Below are 24,499 nucleotides of genomic sequence, written 5' to 3' on the forward strand. Positions count from 1 at the left end.
AGACCTTATTTCCATGGTGAATTTTTACGAACATACCCTTTTTGTCTTTTTTCAGTCCCCTGCACATAGTTATTCGAGCTATGACTCTGGGAAGAATGAGAGTGTAGGCAGAGGTGCAGAAGATCTGTCTCTGAATCGAGGAGATGAGGATGAAGATGACCATGATGAGCAGGAAGATCCTGAGAAGGTTAATGAATCAGATGGGGTAGAAGCTGAGCGACTGAAAGCTTTTAATGTAAGTCCTATTGCACTCATTGTCTTGTTTAGTTCTGCTGTTCCTTTGATATTGTTTTTTGTGGGTAAGTTTGGCAATGTTAAAGGCACATTAACTGAATTTGTAGGATTTACTTTAATTATTATTTTAATGCACATTAAACTCTTGCCAACAGATGACAGATTTATTGTGTTTTATTTAGATTGTTAAGGCAGAATGACATCCTTACCAAGTGAGGAAAACAAAGCTTTGTTCTGTATGTATGTGTGTGCACCCGTGTGTGTGGATGTGTGTATATGCATGTTCACCCATTGAATGGAAAGGGGCTGTAGCTAGTATATTAGAAGACCATCCAATGGTCAACTGTTCCCTGTTGCCTTCCCGATATATGTAATTATGCATGAAAACACAAGCAATTGTTCAAACAAAGAAAAAGTGAGAGTCAGTTCAATAAAATGATTAGCAATCACAGCTTATTGTTAATAATGAAATTTAAGTAGTGCCTATTTTCACAATCTGTTCTGGTTTATCTCACAAATTCTGTATCCTATAGACTATTCTTTTCCTGTCTTTTTTTTTTCTTTTAATCAGCCCCCCTGAAATAACCCTTTATAGAACTGTTTGCTTAATATTTCTGGCTTCCCATTACAAAGCTCTTCAGTGGATAGAAAAAATGTCTTCCTATCAGTAATCAAGACAGGAAGCTAGGAAGAGAAGAGAGCCGCCCTCCAAACCCATCTCCTCTGTCTCCCTCTTGCCAACAGATGTTTGTCAGGCTGTTTGTAGATGAAAACTTGGACCGAATGGTCCCAATCTCTAAGCAGCCCAAAGAAAAGATCCAGGCTATCATTGACTCATGCAGGCGACAATTCCCTGAGTATCAAGAGCGTGCCAGAAAACGCATACGTACTTACCTCAAGTCCTGCAGGCGGATGAAAAGAAGTGGTTTTGAGATGGTGAGTTTTGATTTAAAACCCAGCCCTAGTTTCCATCAAAACCCCATATGTAAATCCATGGCACTATTTTGTTTTCATCTTAGTGTCTTTTTTTTGTTGGTTTATTTTTTTGGTAATACCAGGTCAGAGGTTTCTTTTTCCTTCCTTCATTCTTCCTGAATTTATTCCCTTTGTTCACGGGTTTAAAATGCTTTGAGACACTAGAGTTCACAAGATGAGCTAGCATGGATGTATAGGAAAAGAAGAAGAAAGCCAGGTGTAAGGAAGGAAACCAAATGATGGCATATATAGTGACTTATTTCCTACTTTAGGTTACAGTTAGAAATTTTTGCCTGGAAAAGTCTTGCAGTAAGATGGATTTTTCTTTAACATGCCTCTGCTAACTGGATTTCTGTGAACTCTGTAAAAATTAGATCCTGCTAGAGAGATGCTATAATCAAGAAAATGCCAGTGTAGTAACATCACACTGTCAATGGTTTTGGCTTTAGGTTTTTTTCTTGTACATGTTAGCCTATTACTTCTCAGTGAAAATTGCTCCTTTGAAATCTTTTAGTTGATATATAGGTGTTCAAAACACATTAAATGGTTTTAAAACAGACATCAAACTTTCAGTATGAGCATCTCAATGGTTTGATAATTTTAATTGAACCAAACCCCATGATAATTATCATAGTATTCAACTGTCACTGTTTTCAGACATTAATGTTTTAATATTACTCAGTAGCACAAGAATGAGTAAATAATAAGTCTTCTAATTAATTGGTAGCTTCATTATTTCTAAGCCCCTTTGATATTTCCCAAACCCAGGAAAGTCAGAAGAAATTAGGTAGCTATACACCTTGTGTTTGATGTGTCTGAGCTGTAACTCTGGCCTTTAGATTACAATAAAACCACCTCATCATTACAAATAGATATCATTTAGTGATTAAACATATCATTATTTTTTTTTAATGAATCATCTGTAAACCCATTGGTTGCATTAGAAAATTACTGGAGATGATTGAATTTTACTGTTTCTCTCTTCTTCGCTTTCTCTTTCCTGCAGTCTTTGCAGAATATTTGTGATTTCCATATGTTGTTTAAGATGTTAGCTGGCAGTTTTAAGAACAAAGGTTCAGGTTTATTTGTAGGATAAGACTGAATAACACAAAAGAAAAGACAAATTACATTTTTGTATGTGCTTGTATTTCTAGTCAACTGCATGGTTTTATTATTTGAAACATTCAGATAACACTGTCTTTAAACAATGGAAACACAGATGAAGAAAGACAGGTAGAACAAAGGACATCTGTATGGATAGAAGTGCCAAAGATTGACTGGTGGTGTACATGCCAGATTGTATAGCCTTGCAAAATGAAGGAAGAAAACACAGAAAGTAAATATTTTCTGTGATACACTAAGTAGCATCAAATTGCATCTACTCGCTCTAGCTGAAAATAATCCAGCAGTATCAAGTTCAGCTTTTATGATGCCAAATATTTTTATTTTGCTGTACTTCCAACTGAAAATAAAAAAAATAAAAAATAGCTGATGCGTGCAAGTTCCCTCACTGTTCCAGTTTATGGCCTCATTACTGTCATTATTCACACTGATGAGCAGTTATGTAAACTAGCTCATTTTTTGTCATCTGAAAGACTTGCACAACTGTTTTGCAATCTGAATAAGGGGCTTACAGTATGACCCATAAGAGCTAGGTTGGCTTGACTTCAGTGCACATTTGCAAATGTTACTTTCATATGAATACAGGTTGCAGGAACAAATTTATTCCTGGAAGGGGAAAAGGAGAAGAGATCGAAATAGGCAGTCTTTATAGTTCAGAAATATTCCCTATTTTTATAATGTTCTATGACAGTTTATGATGGGCTTTATTTCCTTTCAAACAAACAAATTACCCTCTAAAATACTGACTTCGCTGCCCATGAATGAAAGTGACAAGGCACGGGAGCTCATGCCAGAGATTTCAGTCCTCTTGGGCCTGAAGGCAAATCTGTCTGGCTTCCTCATTTGAGCCAAAGACTGTCCAAACCCTTTGCGGCAGTTCCTATTAACTTTGTAAGATAATAAGTGGTGTTTTATCTTTATGTCTTGAATAATTCTGAAATTTATTATGTATCCATTTGTTGTTTTTAATTATTTTCTAATGTCTAAATTACTGTATCAGCATCTCCTGGTTCTAAGCACTTTAAAAAAATGCTACCATGGACAGAGGCACTTAACTGTATGATTATTTTAATGTCTTTACCATTTTGACAGTGGAAAAGAATCACTTTGTCTGGATAATAACATTTGTTCAAAACAATCATGAAGGGACATGCTGGTGTTGATTTGAGTAAGATGCTACCCTCAAATATAGCAAAATAGGATGGTGATCTCAGGAGCAATAGTGCTACTGTTGTTATATTAAATAGGATGTCAAATAATAATCTCCACAGGAGATGTCTTTTACTGTAGACATACTAAACACAAGTTTTTCATTTTGTTCAGGTTCAGAATGCTACATTTTGAGCACCTAGTTGCAAGAGAAAAAGAGAATAATCTCATAGCATATGACAGTTCAGACTGTGTGTGGGACAGTGTGACTATCTACAGCATCATTGTAAAGTGAAGAGAAAATGTAAACACTAAGTTAAATTAGTGTAAGACAGCATGGTAAAGATGAAAAAAAACATGCCTGAAGCCTGCTTCTGTCAGTTATTTGCCATCTGTAATCCAAATGACAGTTCTTGCTATATAACAGGCCAATTCTAGCTCTGAGGCAATGGGAAAGGCTCAGTCTCATGAGCATTCATATTGTTAATTAATGTGTTTCTTAGTATTAATATTTTTAAGAGATTACTTGTAGTTACTCTGCTTCTAGTTATGACAGATAGTTGTGCATGGATTCCAAGGCAGCTGGCATAGGTTCCTGTTACGAATATTCCTTTAAAGACTTGCCTTTCTACATTGGAAATGCTTTCCCTATTTGACTATACAGCTTTTAATTGTTCCATTTTTCTTCTGACACAAGCATATCCCTCAACAAGGCACTGTCAAAGTTTTCCTCATGAATTGTAAAATTGTTTTTCTCCTCCCAGTGTCTCTTGCTTGTGGACTGTTGAGAATGATCTCTTACTATGTTCTATGATCTTGCTCAGAGTCTTTCATTGTGAGGGATCTCTAGGTTGTGCTTCCCCTGTGCTATGCTGTAGCACTTTGTGAATTTCTTATGGTGTTCTTAAAGAAAATATTTTTCTCTTCATTAGTCCATAATCAAGAAAAAAAAAATTATTACTTCTTCTTTCTCAAGGACTGATATTAATACAGTTAGAGTTTTGTGACCTATGTATGCGATACAGGAGGAATTTTCTCCCTAAAATGGTCAACTGACCTGTTTCACCAAAGTTTTTATAAATCATCCTTTAGATTTGTCCCAGCCTCTGCATTTATAGAAAACTGTCGATTAAGAAAAAGATAGTTGACATCTGCTGAGGATCTGTGGTATGTATATATTTAGTTACAGTCCAGAAAAAAAATCTAATTGCTAGAAATAATCAAGTGTGGTTGAATTGACTTAATTAGATTTTCTTTCTACTATCTACTTCCATCTTCATGATCTCCTGTCATCAGCCTCACAGCATTCAGTGTGAAACTGGATCTTATAGTACCTTTTTGTATGGGCATCCCAATTCAAGAGCAAGGTCTTAAACTCTCATTCACAAAGAGATTCTTCCTTTTCTAAAGCAAAAGGAAATCCTTCTTCCTAGGCACTATTGTAATACAAAGCAATAGTATCCAAGTGTTCTTATTCATTGGAGAGAAAAGACTAGTCATAAATGCTTTTCATTGTCCCAAGACCAGCTTAGATGTGTCAGAGAAGAAGAATCACACTATATTCCTCAGTTAAATCCTGGTGTTCATCCCAGCTCCTTCTGTCCTCTTGTCAGCCTCAGTAACAAATAACTATATCTTTCACTGCTTTTATTACTTGGTTGTGCCAACTGACTGTAAAAGGTGTTTTAACAATTTGCAACTATGGACATGTTGATCAAGATGTTTTAAATGTGTAGATAGTGGCTTGAAGTGCTTCTGTGCATCTTGTGATTGAGTAACTTTCAGTGGGGACTGGTTTTCAGACGGTCATATGTTTTCTGAAATCTTCTTGAGATAGTATCTAGCCTCTGTTTTTAACTTCTTAGAGAGAGGAGGCTTTCATTATTTACTGAATTTAATGCTTAATAGTCCAGCTGCCCTTGCAGTCACATGGCTTTTCAATCCTCCAGGTCTTTTATGTCTGGAAAGGTCATGAGCATTTTCAGGAAAATGAATGTTTGTGAATCCAGGGATGCATACCTAATCTTGATTTATAAGCTGGGAAGCATTAAGAAAATTATCATAAGAACAGTTACATGAAGATCTACAAATAATAATAGAGTTGCTGCTTTGTACTATATCCCCAATTCTGTTGATCAGTCACTTACCTTTAAGTATTTCACCATTGTTTGACATTGGTTAGCTTATGTAAGTCTAATGGGCAACCTGGTTGAAAAGGGTAAAGCTACTCTCTGTCAAACTTTGACTTTTCCCATTATATCTCAGATATCCTTAAAAATAAATAAATACTAGAAACAAGTTTCCCTAAGGCTCTAAAATATCCTTCTAGCTTCTCCCTGAATAGTCATGTGATTTTTAAGAACTGCTTTTTAAATCTGTCTCATGTACCTTTTGCTTTTCAAAAACTATCGCAAGTATGGGCAATTTTGGAGGAAGGTAGATTTTTTTCCAGTAACCTTGTAGAAAGTAGTGAAGCTAGCTTTGGAAAAGGCATGATATTTGGGAAAAGAGTGAAAACTAAAAAATTAAGAATACCTACCAACCTGAGACCAATTAGTCTTCTACATTCTGTGACAGAGGAAAAGATAGGAATGCATTTTTAAATTGAATTTGGAAGAAAAACAATCTCCTCCAAAATGGCAATAAGTTGTGATATAGAGAAAAACCCCACCTTCTTTATGACGGGAAAAAAAATAAAATCTGAGGTGAATGTATTTTCACCCTGATTACTTGTATGCTTGAAATCAGAAAAAAAGTAGTAAATATGTAAGTTTTTTCTTATGCTGAGGTTCTGACTTAGACTGAAACCTCTGTTGCATGTTGCTTGATTAGCTAGTGTGCGCCAGTAGCTTAAGGATGCAGAGCCAGTTCAATGTATCTGGGAAAACAGGAAGTACTGTTAAATCAGACTCAGTTTTTCCTAGTCCCCTGGAGTTTTTCTAGTAAACTGTTTGTTATTGGAGTGTGGGGTTCTCTGTCCCTCTGAAATACTAGATAAATTGGGGATAGAAGTAATATTACCCAAATTTTCTAGAGAGATTAGGTGACTTGGGTTCCCTCAGCAATCAGTGCCTCATATGTTGGTACAGCAGCAGCAGCAGAAAGGTGATTCATTGGAATGTGTCACTTGCTTAACTTTTAGACAGGAATTATGGATACGTGGATATATTTAGGTGTTGTCATAATCAAGGTGCAACACGCGATATTTCAATTAGATGTACTTTAAAGCTGAAAACTTTAGAAAGTGATGTGAACATCACTGAACATTTTTAAAAGCTTTTTCTGTCATTGAAGAAAAAATTTTCTAGTTATTTCTTTGAATTCCTTAGTAGGTGTTAACAATTCAGTTTTTACCATAAGACTGCAAGACTGAGCAAAATACATCAAAACCCAGAATGAAATACATTGCTACAAGCATTATAGTGCCAATGTGGTTGCTCAGATTTCATGATGCTGCGCTAGCAATTATAAAAGTACATCCAATAGAGTGCAGTACTGTACTTCAGTCTGTACATTTAAAAATACTCTGTGGAAAGGCTTCTAAAGCCTTTGTAACTGTGCAGCGTAGGACAGTTCTGTCATACATTTCTCTGCAGTATTCTGAGTAAAAAAATCTCATTTGAAGATAACATGTACCATGTCTTGTAATGTATTTTGGATGATTTCTATGAAAAAAAAATACTATTTAGGTATTGCATGCTGTTATGAGTATGTTTGGGGTTTTAATTCACTGTGTTAGATCTTAATAAGTTATTATGAAAGTGATGGATGTGGCATATTTGCAATATTTCATTTTGGAAATTAACTAGTCTTATGACACCTGAGAAAAAAGTTTACATGCAGGAGACCACTAGGGAGTATCACTTTGCTAGGAGCCCAGTGTGCAAAGAAATGCTTAGTGATACCTCTGGAAAAACTCAGTTACTGACAGTGAGGCATCTTAGGCATTCTCTTCAGATGCCCAATCACTTTGGAAAACTTGAAACTATTTGTTTTCAAGGTTGAGTAATAGTTATAATATGCTCTCATTCACACATTTATATTAGAGTTCATATATCTTCTCCCAAGTAACAAGCATTAGGACAAAAGAAAATGCCCTCAAGTTGCATCAGTTGTGGTTTAGATTTGATATCCGGAAAAATTTCTTCACCAAAATGGTTGTCAGGCATTGGAACAGGCTGGCCATGGAAGTGGTTGAGTGCCCAGACTGGAGGCATTTAAAAAACATGTAGATGTGGCAATTAGTGACATGGTATAATGGTGGACTTGACAGTGCAGGGTTAATGGTTAGCCTCGATGATCGTAAAGGTCTTTTCCAACCTAAATGATTCTGATTTATATTAGAGTCTGTATGAACCAAGTGAAGTAACATGTATGTTTATGTGTTACCACATTATGCTGAAAGATCTCATTTTCAGTGTTAACTGGCCTAAACTAGAAGGTGGTGTTTATGCACAAATGGCAGGTTACAAAATTTACCATTTTAACAGGTGTTCATGTGTGCCCATTATCTGACGTAATAGATAGCTATATATTTTCAGAACCAAATCAGACTGGTGTAACTTGTGTAACTCGTGTAACTGGCGTAACAGTACCTAGATCATACAATCCTGTATGACAGCTCTGGCCTTTATTCGTAAGTAAATACTGGATCTCACAGAAAATGCCAAGGTAGTAACTTTGGAGACAATAGATCTCTAACTACAGGAGGACAGCACATACAGCAGATTGCAAACTTATTTTTGGGGAATATACTGCTCCTAGTGGTTTAGACTGAAATATAATCCACCTATTCTATTAATAATTGGCATATTTATACCAGAAATGTACATTTGGAATTAGAACATAGCAAGTTTTTAGAAATACCGTATAGAAATACAGGAATTGTGTCAAGTATGCCAAAAAGGGTATTTTGTGTTTCCCATGAAGATGCTGCAAAGGTGCCTCACTTTAAGCAGAGGACCAGGTGATACTGTATACAGCTGCTGTACTGCAAGTGGGTATTTTACAGCATATTGAAAGTATGTTGAGGAATCAGAGATCGTACTAATAAAGATAACTTTAGAGAATCTGGGCCAAGGATTTATTTCTGATTTCAACTACTAAAAAATCAGCAAACTTGCAGCCACCTTGCAAGACTACTCCATAACTCCAGAAAGGCTTGTTGTAAGACGCTTTGACTGTTAAGAGCTGGATCCAAAGACTACCAAAGCTGTGGAAGGATCTTCGTTAGCTTTAAAGTTCTTTAAAGGAGATCAACAGTTATTTGATTACAGAGAAGTATTCGCTGATTTGGTTTTTCATTGAGAAATCTGCAAAAGTGTCATTTGGACACTCTTCAGAGAGAGATAAGGAGATGAGTGTATGAAGTCTTCATATCAATTTTCACAAAAATGATTTATCTTAAAACCATGCAAAACATCCTGTGCAATATGGTGGTTAAATGTGCTTGTTGCTTTGTCATCATCATCATCTACAGGCTCTCTGGTGGTCTAAAGAATCACCTTGAAATGCAGTTTCAAATACGAGAGGACTGGAGGTGGTTGGTCATCTTCCTTGGGCTATCAACTGAATTTCAACCACTTCCTGAATGTCAGTCACTTCAAAAGATGTTAAAAACAGAGGCATCCACACGTGCATGATGAAATCTAGCAGGTTTCCCTTACATTTTTTGTAGAAATGCTCTTCACCTGCATCGTGTTGGAGGCTGAATGTTAGTTGCATACCAGCTGAAGAGATGTACAGAACCAAAACCAACATGTGTTCAAAACATGATTGCTGTTTAAGTGCAGTCACAAGCAATATCATGTTTCTGAGTACATACAAAAGAATTATGTATACTGCTGCTGTGTGGTGGACAAGGCATATAATCTTCTCAGAAAGTCTGTATTCAGCTGTTCAGCAAATTCCTGAGAAGTTTTATTCATCTCTTCACCTGAAAGTTACTATAAAACTTTCAAATTACTCTTTTCTATCTGTCAAAATCACAAAAAATGTTTTTCCTGCCTTCTGATTTTGCCATGTGAATCACTTGTTTTGGTTGTCTAAAGTTTAGAGGCTTGCTTCTTATCTGTTGTTTTACACATGGGTAATCTCAGTATAGTTATTTCCTGCCTTACATCATGGTGAACTGAAAGAAATACCAGACTGGGGCTGTGAATGTTATGTATCAAACAACACGAGGTACATTCTGCCAGTTAAAGATGGTGGGGAATTTTTTGATGACCTTTTCTTTTTTCCCTGTAAGGAATGTTAGTTTGTCAAGGGCTTTCTGTTTTGACATACTCCAGTAAAATGAAAACTGATTTCCTGCTAGTCTAGTGGACAGGTTGTGGATCCAGGGATTGTGTAGGAGCCTGGGAGCCATTGGCAATAACGACTTCTTGGCTCCCACATTTCCTGCCATAATCCTAAACATGCAGGAACTGGCACTCAGCTCCCAGCTCTGCAGAGGGGAGCCTGGGAACCTAGAAAATGCTGCTTTGGCTGAGATCTGCAGGCTCTTTTCTGCAGAATTGAATGAGGTTGCTTTAGCCATGTTTCCCCAGGCCTTTGTGTCTCACCCTTGGATAGGGAGTTGAAAAATATTCAGAACCCCAGAAGCACTAGGATGCTTGAGCTTCCTACAGAAGGAGGTTTATAGCTGGTAGTCATGACAGATACCATGAATAATCAGAAATACAGAATACGAAGAAGTTAAGCTATGCCAGAAGGGGCCACTTAGAAGATGGGGCTACTAATACATTTATTTAAAAACATTTTAAAAAGTGGTTGTTTCAAAACAATTTTTCCTCTTAGATGAGGCTTTTCAAAAATTGATCTTTCTGACATTTCACAGATATGGTATATCATGGAACAGAAAATCCGCTTTTTAACAGCTCTACTTTTAGTGACAGAGGACTATGTTCATCATTTAGGTTAGTGCCAGACTGGTGCTCTGCCTGAGCGAAGCTGACAGAGCCTGAACTTTAATTTGATGATTTTTCTTATGTGCTTTGTTACAGTATTTTACTGTGACTCAACCCTGCATTCATTACATTCTCCCTAAGGTTCATTCTAGTTCTTGACATGAACATAACAGCCAGCTGCATTGACAAATAAGAGAAATTATGGGTTAAAACATTTCAAGAGGAAGATACTCCATTACCTGGAGATTTCCTCTGTTTCAACAATGAACACAGCCACTGCACTTCTTTTCAGAGACAAGCACATGACTGCTTGATTTTTATGGTACTTCTTTGTTTTTTTTTTTTATAAAATACTTCAATAAACCCATTCTCTCCCATGAACAAATAAGCTAGGGGAGCTTGGGTTCATTTTACTTTCTGATCAGAACATCAAATTTTTGGCTCATATGTCACCTTCTAAAAAGTCACTGATGTATAGGTATAGTCGTACGTCTAATTAAAGACCTGATGTGGAAGAATTAACCTGGTGTTCTTTTCAAGAATGTCACTGTGTGGCCACTGCCACAGGACCACGCTGAGGCTTCCATGCAGCCAACATCATCAGTGTACCTTGGCCATATATAAAACAGCAGCATGTACAGTAATACTGGACAACCAAATACGGGGTGGGATCTAGTGTGGCTAAGTGATTCAATAACGAATTCAGAGTAACATTACTATTTTAGGAAGGCAGAATAATAAAGACAACGTTTTGTCAGTGAAAACCTTTTGCACACCTACTCCCTCCTCTGGAGCTCTGAGGAAGGTATCTGTTGTACTGTAATGTCATTACTTCTGTAATGACACATCAGTGTCCCTCGTCTCTTAGACTGATTTATTTTCAAAACTGGAAACAAGTTCAATAGATTGTTCTGTCAAATCAATCCAAGTATATTTTATTGTAGTATTGCAGCCTCTGTCTTTCTTACACGCTTATGCCAGAGAGCTTGTTCTTGTATGAGTGGGGAGAAATAAGTCTATTGCACCAGTGAGGGAGACCCATAAATCTCTGTCTATTTCTAAAAGCTGATTTGGCTTCTCATCCTAGGTAGGCTGTGGTCCCATACATTAGAGAAAGTACAGTGTCAGATTAAAAGCTGGCATTCTGAAGAGCACATCCAAAGTCAGTAAATGGACTTTAATTTTTAAAGGTAAAAATGTAATACCAGTAATGGTTGGCTCCTCAGTAAAATTGGTTAAGCTGATATAAAGAATCTGTTCTAAGGCTGTCTAAGAACTGACTGGGAAAACTGCTGCCAAACCTTGGTGACACTTCATAGTAGGTTCATACTTATGCTTTTGGGAAAAAGAAGGTAAAACTATTAAAACAAAACAAAACAAACCCCCAAACCGCAACCAAACAAAAAAACCCAACTGCAAACAGCCCCCTTCCCATCCCCCACCCCCACCCCCCCAACCCCCCTTCCCTGCCACACATAGGCAGTTCCTCAGTATAAAATTATATAGTACTTTTGAGTTCAATGAAGCTTTGGAAATTTATGAAGGTTCAGAACTGGTTCAAGAAATTGCAGTCTCTAGAGTGGGCTCTACGTATATCAGTATCTGTGTTATCTCCACTTTCTTGGTAGTTCAGATACATCTTTGTATGTTAATGAAGACCAGTTTCATTGTGAGCTTCCTCTTTCAGAAAGATTGTTTTGCATGTAATTAAGAAAAAAAGGTGTAAAGTTTTATATGTGTACAGTATATCTAATTCTTAATGAAATGATAGCGAAGATCATATTGGAGTTCATAATGAACAATGGGTCTAAAAAGATTTTAGCATTCCCTTGTTTTGGGATTGATTGCACCTTTAGCCTAAAATATGTAAATACTGTGAAATTAGTAATGAGAGATTTTGAAGCCAAAATTTAACCACATCTAGCCGAACCACAAAATATCTACAGTGTTGGAAGGCTGGCATTATCAAAAGAAAAACAGGGCTTTTTGTAAAGTCATTTTAATCACATCAGTCATATTGCAGCAAGGAATGCAAATATTCATATAGTACAGATTGAGACTGCTCTGAAATGTTCTGACAATCTGCTATGTTTTGAGTGATGTTTCAACCCTATCACTTGAGGTTTTTTGTTTTGGGGTTTGTGTTTTTTGGTTTTGTTTTTTTTTTTTATGACTATAAAAAAACACTACTCATTGCTGTCACATGCTGTACAGGATAAAAAGCCTTTCAGATTTCTTAACAAGAATCAGATGGCCAGGGTGCTGCTGGAACACAGAGAATATGCCACTGTCTGTTCAAAGTACAGCTTAATGAGCCAGACTAAACACACTGGACAATAGAGCTGTGGGGGGAAAGGGCTTCTTGTGGATCTATGGATCAGCTGCAGCTTTAACATCTAACTAGTTTCATTTTTCATCTTTACAAGTTCCATTTCCTTGTTTTGTTAGTATAAACTGCATTTCTATGATTGGACTTTCCTGCTTAGGTGGTGGCATTGTGTGCTTTGAAAAAGGATATTGTGGATTATGCTAGAAATAATTTCTGTGTTTCTCTTTTCTCTCATAGTCACGACCTATTCCCTCACACCTTACTTCAGCAGTTGCAGAGAGTATCCTGGCTTCCGCCTGTGAGAGTGAAAGCAGAAATGCTGCAAAAAGGATGCGGTTGGATAGACAGCAGGTACTGTGTTGTTTGGGGGTCTGCCACATCTGTATTTATAAATGCACTGGACTCATTTACATAGGATGCCATGTAGAAGGGTGGTGCAATCCCTTATATGCTTCTTGCTAGCAAGAATGATTAAAATACAAAAGCTGCAATTCCTTCTTTAAATGAATACACAAGCATGCCTTTGTCTATATTTACATAAGCCGTATGACGGTGTCTAGTATATTTATAATGTCCAGCTGGATAAAGCTATATATTTGCTTTTTAATGGTTGATTTCAAGGGTGTAGTGTGTAATCAGCATACTAGAATTAAAAGGCACAGAACATACAGTATATATATAATTCACATAAATAACAGAAACAGTGCATGTGTCCATGACTCAGTGTATTTATCTGTGTGCATACTCTCTTTCAAAATGTGTATGCATTTGTAAATGTAAGGTGAAATAGTGTAAGTTTCTGAAAATACCTATTTGCCTGAAACAGAAAAGTTATTGTGATGTAAAGCAAAATGCTGTCAATTAACTTATTAGTGACTTTTTAAAGCTCATATCAATATTTATTTTATTTTTTCTTATATGATTATTTACCTCTTATAGAACATATTAGGATTTGGAATAGAATTGCATGTTTTCTATTTTTTTTTAATCAAACTGGTATCTCATTCCAGGGTTTGATTATTTAGTTGCTGCACAGATACAGTTGAATGCCTAACATTCTTGTCACAAAGACTATTAAGCTTTATTTCTCTTCATGATTATCACAAAGTCAAATCTTAGTAATATCTTAGTTGCTCCAAAATATGGTTTCTCTCATGGTAGGTGACCTTTTTGTTTTTTTTGTATGGAAAAGAACATTTTTTTAAAAGAACTTTTTCATTTTATACATAGCTCATTGAGTTCTTTCAGGTTGTGCTCTAACTGAATAAGGGGCTCGCACTGCTGTCCATGGAACATTGATAATTTAGGATGTAAGAATGGATATTGCTATTTCTTTTTGTTGTTATATTTTTTGTTAGTATTTTCATTTTTCCTGTATGTTTGCCTTAAGATTTACAAATCACATGGGATGTCAAAGCACCATAATGTTAATTATGGCTTAGTTTAGAAGTAGTGCTCATTCAGATTCTGCAGGTTTTCTATTCTCTTATTCTCTGACTTTTCAGTAAAAATAAAAACAAACCTAACAAACAAACCAAGCTGCAAAGTCGATGTGCTTTCCCCAAGGAGAACTAGAAAACATTTGTGCAAACATCAGTTACTTTCATTGCACAGAACTGTGGGTCAATTCCTTGGCCCAGCCAGGGTGAGGCAGAGTTTTCAAGTGGTTTAAATGAAAATCCCATAATACCCTCCAGAGAGCCAGACAGTTGTTGAAACAAAGACCATATTAAAACTGTAGACAGAACTCAAAAAGCATATTAATAGGATTTTTTTTTTTTCCTTCTAATTGTGGTATTACTATCACAGAAGGGTTTTTTAACTAGATGATCTTAAGGTCCTTTTCAACCCTAACTATTCTGATTCTCTGATCATTGAATGGCAAGGTATTTCTTTACTTTTCATTACAGAATTAAAAAATCTTGGGCAGAATGGCTCCCAACTGATCACCTTAATTGCAATTATAATGTTAAAGTAGCAAAGCTGCTACAAAGGACAGGTGTTGGGTTCTGCTTCCTTCATCTCTGCCTTCTTTTTGGCAGTGAGTTCTGGGAACACTGTGGAGACAGTTGCAAATAGCACCAGCCATTTGACTCAGCAAGCATTAAATTAACTGGGTTTATGTAGCTTTGGTGCTTGCAAAACTATTTGTGAATTCAGGATAGATTTGCTAAATAGTTTTGCCTGGCAAAAAAAAATATGGGAAAGTGTCTTAGGTAGCTTCATAAAACTTATAATGAGAAATTTACCCTGCAGGGTAGAATAGCTAAGACATTAAAGTAGTAAACCTTGGTTCTAGCCCCAGTTCCAGTGAAATGTAATTATTTATTCTGAGTATGTGACTTTAACAAAGTAAACTGAGAGCAAAACATTCCAGAATATTTCTGAGTGGAATATTTAACACACACTGCTCTGCTTGGTTCTTATGCTGAGATGGAAAGTGGACCTGTATCTTCACATCCAGGGAGAGTGCCTATTAGAAAAAAGGGTTCCATCCTTCTCCTCTGCCTGTTTTTTATCTTTTACTTATTTTCAAATTTCCTTCACTTTTCTTACATATATCCAAAATAAAATTTTTTCATTCAATTTCTTTTTTTCCTAGACAGAATAAAGTTTAAAAATTCAGTTCAGCCTGTTGTTTTTACTGTTCCATAGCTCTGAAAAGAAAACAACCCAATGCCTTGTTTTCTTGTTAACGTATCTCTACTTCTCTTTCTTAAATGTGAATTTCCAAAATTGGGCGTTACACCAATGGGTGGAGTCAGGCTTTGAGGACCCTTCAAATTTCAGTGAAAATCTGGGAGGAGGAAAGGGGAAATAAGATTTGGATAATGAAAATAACCATTTCATAAATTATATCAAGAGGTCTAATGGAGGATAAGCTTTAGACAGTCCTGGAAAGTAGATTTTTAAGAGGATCTGGTAAGAGCACTCATTCACCACTTCCCCTCAGAGCTGAATGGAACTGTTGTATTTAAGCTGTTTTATTCTTTCACATAGCAGAGTGAAGGTCTGCCTTATTCTCCAGAGGATTGATCTGCCTTAAAGTGAGATGTAATTTACATCCCCACTACAAACTTTTTCAGAATATTACCCATAAAATGTGAATGCATAAAGATCACAATGAGCGTTATGCCCAGTGCTGAAGCTAAGATGAAACTTCAGCAGTTTCCTCAATGCTTTTTCTTGTCTTGTTTATGCTCTTTCCTCTTCTCAATTTCTCTTCTACCTGGCACAACACTGTTCCTGAGCAGGAATTTCTAAGTATGTTGCATGTACGTCTGTACTTCGGTAAAAGAATATGAATTACTACAGCAAACATGTTTCTACCTACAGTGTTAATTTTTCCAGTGGTTTGATGAAAAATCATCTCAAGTATTGCTCAGCAAAAAGAACCGGTTTAAAAGTCAAACCTATGGAAAATTCTAAAAGCTCATTTTTTTCTTTTGAACAGGTAGAGTATTGGCCATAGAAATATAGAATCATAGAACAGTTTGGGTTGGAAGGGACCTTCAAAGGTCATCTAATCCAACCCATTCATAAGTATTAGCTATTAGCTGTTTTTTTTTACAAATAACAAGTTTGAAGGGTTGGCTTTATATACCTCTAATCCTGTGCACAGATTGGTATCTCTTCAGAAGAAAACTCTCCAAAGTGTGTCTGTGTCTGTGCACACACAAATACTGCATTTTATGAATGACTTTCTGGAATTCTTTCTGATAGCTGCAGTGCTTAATATAGCACTGATTTAGGGATATTGTAAAGTCTGATAAAGTCTGAAACATTCTTCTACCTATATGCTTTAAATTCCACTCACGTGATTTTTGTATTTCCTAACTCAAGGCTGAAAAAATCCTATTTAAAAAATAAGTTGATGAAAACTGGTCTCTCTGGCATCAATTACTTATTTTCAATGTTTTTTTTTCATGGCAATACTTTATTTCATAATGGGAAAATCAATGTGAACTTGTCTGTCAGGAAGCTAGTAACTTCCCATAGGTTTTGAACCTGTAACAATAAAAGCTTTGTCAGTTTCTGAGACTTTTCTGTAAGGAATATAAATGTGTTTACTAGGTCATGGTAGCTTGGACTATAATGCTTTGGCTGTCTGACTGTGTTAGATGTTATTCGAGTGCTCTCTTTAGCTTCAGTGCATTTTCATTATCTTGAGATCAAACTTGGTTGGTTGGCCAGAAGCTTAAGTGCCAAGAAGTTATATATTTGATAGCTATTACCCAGCTGAAGAGTACTGTCACTTCCAATTTTTAATTCTGCCATGTAGTAAAAATAATTTATTCCCTTGCACAAATTTTAGCTTTACATATATTGACATTGTATACGTTCACTGATGCTACTGCCAAATGGTGAAATGCTTATGACACTAGGCTGGATTTGATTGATCTTTTCCAGTCCAGATGAGGCAGTGGGTACAGAGGCAGTGCAGAACTTTTGTGTTTGCTCCAAGCCATCTCTGATGAATCTGGATACTGAAAAAGGCAACCCCAGTCTTGAATTTTGAGGTTTTTTTTTTCATCACAGTTGATAAGAAATGTAAAAACTGTAATTGGATTGACTTTCTATGACGTGGTTCAGTCAGAGAGAGAAGAGGCATTACCTGAATCCTTAAGATTTCATGTGCTTCTGAGTGGTATCTTGGGATGATTTCCTAGGATAATCCTTCAAGATCCTTATTACATCTCTAGCAGTGTGAAACGGTTGCACAGGAGGGTCTGGACTACTGTCAACAAAGGTGTCATGAAACAAATTAAGTAGAGCTAAAATACAGCCCTTTTTACATGCAATTGTTACATACGGTGAACAAGATTAAGGTTCTCCTCCCCCAGCAATTTTACTTTAAAGCCTTTTTCACCATCTTGGCAAGCCTGTGACCAATGGCCTATGCTGACTTACTGTAATTCTTCCCATGAGATCATATTTGGAGATGGCTGCAAGACAACTTCGCAGTTGCAAGAATATTACTTAGTCTTTCTCTCTGCTTCAGTTATTTCACTCTCTACTAGGCACCTCAGAAAAGTTCCCTCAATATAAACATTAAATGTCTCTTAATCATAAGGTTAAAAGATATGATTAGGATAAATAAGATTAGGATAAATGTTCTGGTTATATTTCTGAGTCTTGTGGAAGCTATTAGTTTCTTTAATTATGAAATCTAAACTTAATTTTAAAAACCTTTAATTATTTGAGCTTTTCAAGTTGATAAAAGCAAGTCTATGCACTGCGCAGACTATCAGGCACTATGATGCTATGAAGCAGTTCTTTATGATGAACACTAGCTGCATTTTTTAAGAAACATCTCATCAAGATGACAACTATAATTTTTTTCCATGCTGTGATTTGTAAGCAGGCAAATTGAATATCAATAATCATCACGGTGGAGTGAAGGAAAATATCTAACGCCCAAGGAAGAGAAAGTTTAATGGTCCCAGGTTTACACTGAAACGTACAGGAACAGAAATTTGAAAATAAGCACTTTAAACACGTTCTTCAGCCCCATTCTAATTTGGGGGATAAAAGGAAGTCTAAAGTTTGCACTGCATTAGTGGCATATGAATAGGGTGTTAAAAATATTGTAAGATTTAATAATTTTAATAATATTGGTTTTAGCTGTTAGAGGAGTAGGAGTAGGTGGCTATTAGGTTTCTGACAAAGCAATTATGGCCTAGATACACATCCTGGGAGCTGACCTGACATTTGCCTCTGGATAGTTGTCATAGCAGCAACCTGAATAGAGCAGCTTGATGCAAGTGCGGATTGCAGATTGGATACAGGTTCTGTTCTAACGAAGTGTATCTGAATATTAATAAAAGTGCACATGTACTGCCACTTGGACGTCACCGCTACTGTGTTTCCTTCCTTTTGTATCTAATTCCTAAATGTTCGTTTTTAAAGAAATTAAGTTTTGTAAGCAACTGTTAATGATCTGTCTCCATACAATTCCTGGTGCCATTTCTCTGCATGTAACAAGGGATTGACCTAAAGAAGGACTCTCAAGCACAGTTTTATTAACAAAAAAAATAATGTCTGGCTGTTGCAGACCAGGAGCAGTTTGTGTCTTGATTAAGAAAGAAGGAAATTACTAGTGGACAAATTGCAGGTAATTGTAAAAGTGTTTTGGAAGAAATTAAAAATCTGAATTTCAGTGAGGGTGTAGATCTCAGTTGCAGGATCACTGTATCTGACTTTCAGCAGTGAGGGGGAAGAGACCTTTAAACTGTCATATTTTGAGGACAGAGAATTTGTCTTTCAGTTGTGCTGCAAACGCACAGCTTTTAGATCCTGACACTGAGCAGTTATTTCCTGTATTACCCTTCAGGTAGCAGGAAAGAAGGATATATATTTGTGTCCCCCTATGTAAGTTGTTCTCTTCCCTAATCAACACATGCTGCAGCCCACAGGAGCTCTTTTTTTTTTATATATAGGTGGTTGGTTTGTTTGTTTGTTTAATCAAGGGCAGATTTGGACAATACTGGTTGCAGAAAAGGGAGTTATGCAAAAATATCTCCCAGTGAGTGCTGGAGAATACCCTGCTGAGGTAGTCCTTCTGTGGCAGAAAGCTGCCAATTCAGAGGGAGCATGAAGAATCGGTTTTGTTTCAGGGAGATGGAGACCTTGCCACAGCTATTCAGCATGCAGGAAGAGCACATCAACTGCAGGTCGTTGTTAGAGGTGAAGGAGAAAGCATCAGGAGTTCCCTTCCTCTTGGATTTCACAGAGTCTAATTTGCTTTAGAGGATGGGAAAGAAAAGGCACTTCTTCCATGCTGACCATAAGTGGCAGCAGTGCAGAGGGATGGGGCTGTGTCCTCTCTCTGCTGTATATTTACTGAAGACCTGAGAAATTCCAGCTCAAAGTGATGTTCACTTCAGAATGGGAGGCTTGCAGAGTCTGAGATAATAGAAAAAAGCCAGTGGAAGCAGATAGTTCACTTAAATTAAGCAAACAAATAGAAACTGGAATCCCCAAATTCACAAGAGGCAAAAGTCACTTTAACTTGCAAAAAGCTCAATGCCTCTTATACTTCAGAAGCTTTATTAATAGTAGCTTTTTGTATTCAGACATATCTTTGTGATTTGGTGTTTAATAGGGATCAGAGTGATTTCTGTACTTCAGTATTTTATTCTTTTTATCAGTGCTCAAAAAGATCACTAAGACTATACCGTCCTTGGGTACCCGCATGCTAGTTTGCATTTTAGACCTTGTTCACTTCCATCATTTCCCTACCTAATGATTATTTTACTTCTGAGTTGGTCTTTGGTTTGCTTTTGTGGTTCCAAATGATATGCTTTAACCACCGAGGCACAAAATGTTATGCAGGCATCGTTTAGCTGCATGTGGATTATTGCCAAGAGATCAAATTATGTACTAGTATTGGGAAACTTAGCTTCCTACCCAGAATTCACTGGCCATATTGTCAAGGGGAAGAAAATAAGTGGTATGCATTGTAATTTTAAATCCTGCTGCCTTTCAAGTCGGTGGCAAAATTCCTGATTTCAGCAGTGCTGGATAGGGTTCTGTCATTAACAGATGCAGCTGGAAGGGACTGCTGAGTATCACAGGGCAAACCCCCTCCCTTCGTGCTTGAGCCCAACCTACATTAAATTTGCCACATGTATTGGAAAGGAATAATATGCAAGGCATTCAATTGCAAATAATTTCATGCCTTGGATTTACAGTGAGGCCCTAAGGTGAGCAGCTGATTTTTCACCTCAACACAGAGACCATTAAATTAAAAAATGCTCTGTTTTTCCAGCCTCTTTGTGCTGAGCATATATGGTTGATTTTCAAGCTGCTGATTTTGGAGAACACTTTCAACACCCCAAGCTGCAATAAGATCTTGAATGTGAAGTAAAATTTACGCCAGTGTAAGTTTTCTGTTCTGGAGTTTGATAAAGCTGAAAGCTCAGAAGTCGAGGGTTGGGATGTTCCTAGGACAGGAACTTTTAAACAACCTTATCCCCATTCCTACCATATGCAGAATGAAAATTAACAGGGACTGAAATAGCCTTCTTCCCTCTGTCTTTAATACCCAGCTCCTGGCAAGGAGGCTGAAGAGGAAAGGCTGGTGGAAATGTAGGTATAAAAGTTCTCTCCTCAAGCCCAAACATGGAGGTATTGGAGTCAGGGCTTTTGTTCTTCCTGCTCATGTGTTGAAAGCCAGGAATAGAGAGCTTTTTATTTATCCCTACCTTTCATATGACAAGAAGATATTAAATGTGAAGCATTTTCTTGTCTGTCAGATGTTTCTAGCATAGAGACAGGTATGCTAAAAGCATGATTTTGTTTTTCATTTCCTCTGTTTAGCTAACAACTTCATTGCACACACCCTGCTGCCTACAGCACAGTCGGGGAATAATATTTCTGGTGAGTAAACCCTTGTTATCACGCAGAGTTTGGGCCAGTTTAATGAAATTGATGTAAACCCAGTGTGCGTGTACAAATGCTTTATTTTCAAGAGTGGCCTGTTTTGGTTAATGAATTGATAGATTTAGAAGACTTTAAACAATAATAAATTGCTCCTAAATTCAAAGTATCGATTGCACAATGGGTTCAGATATATCCCTCAGTTAGAACAGTGCAATTCTTCATGCAGAAAAATATATGTAGAAATGTACACACAGACTGCTTATGTTTAGTAGCAGGAACATGTTTGTGATTCAACAACTGGCTTGATGTCCCTAAACTAAATTTAGAAACATATTTTTCTAAGAAAAAAATAAAAGCTATAACAAGCTGTGGGAGTGCATTGCCTGGGAGCAGCACCAGCTGCTAAAGAGGCTGGGCACAGGGCAAAGCAGCCAAGCAGGCTATGGCTAGCAGCCCAGGCATCATGCCAGAAGAATCCTCCCCTGAAATGAGAGTATTTGGGGAACAGATTTGTACTGCAATGCACAGATTTCATGCTTATTACTCATGGTATTTCATATTAAGCTTCAGTTTTACTGTCTCCATTAATGAAGCAAATCAGAAAGTGCATCCTCCAAAGGCCAGTCAAAGTTCATTTCTTTGTTTCCTCCAACAACTAATGCTGCTCTGTTTTGATGATTGTGGAATCAAAAAGGCCATATCCCAGAAGCATCACTTCTTATCTACTGCATCTTTTAAAATACATAACCACCACAGTACTGAAGTTAAAGCAATGTGCACCAAGTTTTGTCCAAAGTTTACTGCAAGTCGTCTTCAGCAGCAAAACATTTTCTTTCTGCTAAGTGCTTTGATACAGAGTGAGGAGGCCAGTTGATTTTTTTAGAAAATACCTTTTTTTTTAAAAGAGGTTTTTTGTTGTTTTTGGTTTTGTTTTTTTTTTTAACTAAAAATGTCAAGTTCTACCTGAGGCAGTTTCAAAACCAAACAACCTGCATTGAATTCACAGAAAGAATGTTTGTTTTCACAAGCATGCAGCTCAAGTTTTAATGCAGGTTTGAAATAAAATCATTAGCAATCAAATGTATCCAACACAGGGTAAAATATCTTTAAAACATCAAACCTACTCTTGAAAACAAGACACAGTCATTAAGTGCATGCAAAAAAGTAATTTCTCAGTCTCTAACAGACAAGAAAACTGGTTTTTAGAAAACAGCTATCTATAACTCCCACTAGAATTTACCTGTGGAGGAGATACCATACTGTAAATATGGCAATATGCTACAATCTCCAGTGAGCTTTTCTTTTTTTTCCTTTCCAAAGCAGAACACACAAACATTTTCAGTTTGTTGAAACTGAAGAAGCTAATTCAGCATTGACCTCAAATGTTTTGTGTCTAGGCTGTTATCTTCTGTTTCTAAATGAAGAAGAATTTCATTTAGAATCTAATAGAAAGTGCTTTGGTCCATCCCCTCTACCACACACTCCAATATATGTAATATTAAAAGAATGTGGGACAGAAGAGAAATAGGAAAAAGCACTCCAATAGTCCAAAACATAGTTCTGCAATAAAGCCTTTTTCAGTAGTTGCATCTGCATACCCCAGAGCTAGCAGGTGTATGGAAAGCTGTTTTGTATCACAAAAATATGCTGTCAGGGGTGGGAGTGAGATCAGTTGTAATGCAGTAGACTGAGAGACCTATAGTGGGAGGTTTAATTATGTTGACCATGATGATATTGTAGTAATAAATCTGCAAAGCTGGCACAAGCATTGCTCCAGTACTCCCACACACTTTCCCCTGAATGCTCCCTAAACATTTGATTCACGAGTTTAAACATTTTCTCTGTTGGTGCTCTGGTGCCACAGTCCTTTTGCACTGAAGGGAGAAATGGCTGATCTATCCCAGCTGAAACTGTTGCCCATCACAGTCACTAAAAATGGCATGTTGGCAAGGGGGGAGAGAGACATGTCTTCCTATAGGAGTGCCTCACTGAAATAATTTGTTGAGGACAGTGTGCGTAAGTATGAAAAATGCAGAGAAGAATGCTCGATTGTGATCATAAAAGTGGAGCTGCCTGAGGCATAGCAAGCCTTGTTCTGAATGTGAGAAATACACCGCAAAGGAGAAATTTCTCTCATTTTGCATCCTTCTTGTTCAGCAGTAAGTACTGCTACGCCTTTGTCATCATGCATCAGTTTTCAGTAATACGTTGATTCGTACAGCACCATTACCTGCAGGCAAGACTGCTCTTGGAATGGGAAAAGATGGGATTGTTTACTTGTTGTTTATGTTGTTTCTGTTTGGAAGAAAGGTCAGATATTCAGACTCCTCCATTTTTACTACGTGTCAATGAAGAAGTGGCAAAAATGATAAGTAGCCATAAGGTGCTGGCCTCTGCCAAGAAATTGGCTTTGAAAGGACTTGAGGGGAAATGCAGCAACATAAGAATAAACATGACATAACCTATGCTTCATTTCCACTGAACTTTTACCTTTATTTTCTTCAGTTTTTCAGCTAATCTGATTTCAGTAGGGTCACCCTAGGCCCTGGAATTCATTGTGCAGCTCTTCGCTTTGGGATCAGGCATGTACCAAATGAAGTCTCCCATGGCCTGTGCCTCAAGCTATATTGGGCTGAGAGATCTATGGAGGTGGCATAGGGAAGGAAAGGATCCTTTCATATAGTCTCTGGTCCTGTCCTCTGTGGCGTGCTGAAGGAATTGGTGATGCCAGATGGAAAACTGGCTTTTCTCTGAAGGAAAATGTAGGCTGAGAATGGGTGGGGAGGTACAAATAAAGGAGGTGGGCATTCTCAAGTAGTTTCTTTTAGGTGGGCATTTCAGTAGTCATACTGAAACAAGGCCTAAGTCAGTAACTTATTATAAGGTCCAAGGCAAGGGTGATGCTGTGCTGTTCTTTAGGTCAGAGTGAAAAACTGCCTTTGTTTTCTGCCTCTCCCGAGAGGAAGAAATTCTGTATAAGGTTTCGGCCCTAACAAATCTTTCTGCTGTTACATTGTGGAGAAGCAAAAGTTCTCCTCTGGTGTTCTTCTGCAAAGCAGAAAATGGTGGCTTCAAAGACTCTTCTACTGTTTGCATGGCACCCTTGCCCCTTTGTCTGAATTTGTACTGCTTTCTCCATGGGAAATGTCACATGCATTTTGTGAAATACGCCATGAACACAGGAATTTTGCCAAAGCTCAAAGGCATTGGCACAATTCATGCATTCAAGCCAGGTCCAGTTCTGCCTCTTAAATGCCCGTAGCTGTTTGTAATCCATTCTTGCCATCGTTGGACACATTCTTGAAAACAGCACTGAAGAAGTCATTGCTGTACATACCCTGCAGTGCACTATGCAGGCCTGCACTATGCACCTGTCTTGTATGTTGAGACAACTTGC

At 37.2% G+C, this 24,499-nt stretch overlaps 1 protein-coding gene across 6 annotated transcripts in view; it reads left to right on the top strand.

Moving 5' to 3' along the window:
* The window catches only part of NOL4 (nucleolar protein 4), a 204,221-nt gene that overhangs the window by 152,793 nt on the left and 26,929 nt on the right, over positions 1–24,499 (top strand). For 5 of the 6 annotated variants that reach the window (XM_062633480.1, XM_062633481.1, XM_062633482.1 and 2 more), the window contains 3 exons: positions 56–235; positions 979–1,170; positions 12,955–13,068. In XM_062633480.1, the coding sequence (XP_062489464.1) occupies positions 56–235; positions 979–1,170; positions 12,955–13,068 (486 nt within the window). The remainder of the gene's footprint in view (positions 1–55; positions 236–978; positions 1,171–12,954; positions 13,069–24,499) is intronic. The other variant, XM_062633483.1, reaches the window with a different exon arrangement.

This window comes from Pezoporus occidentalis, unplaced genomic scaffold (genome assembly GCF_034315485.1).
Source record: "Pezoporus occidentalis ecotype Australia unplaced genomic scaffold, CSIRO_AGI_Poc_V1 ctg4, whole genome shotgun sequence".
In the NCBI taxonomy this organism is placed as follows: Eukaryota; Metazoa; Chordata; class Aves; order Psittaciformes; family Psittacidae; genus Pezoporus; species Pezoporus occidentalis.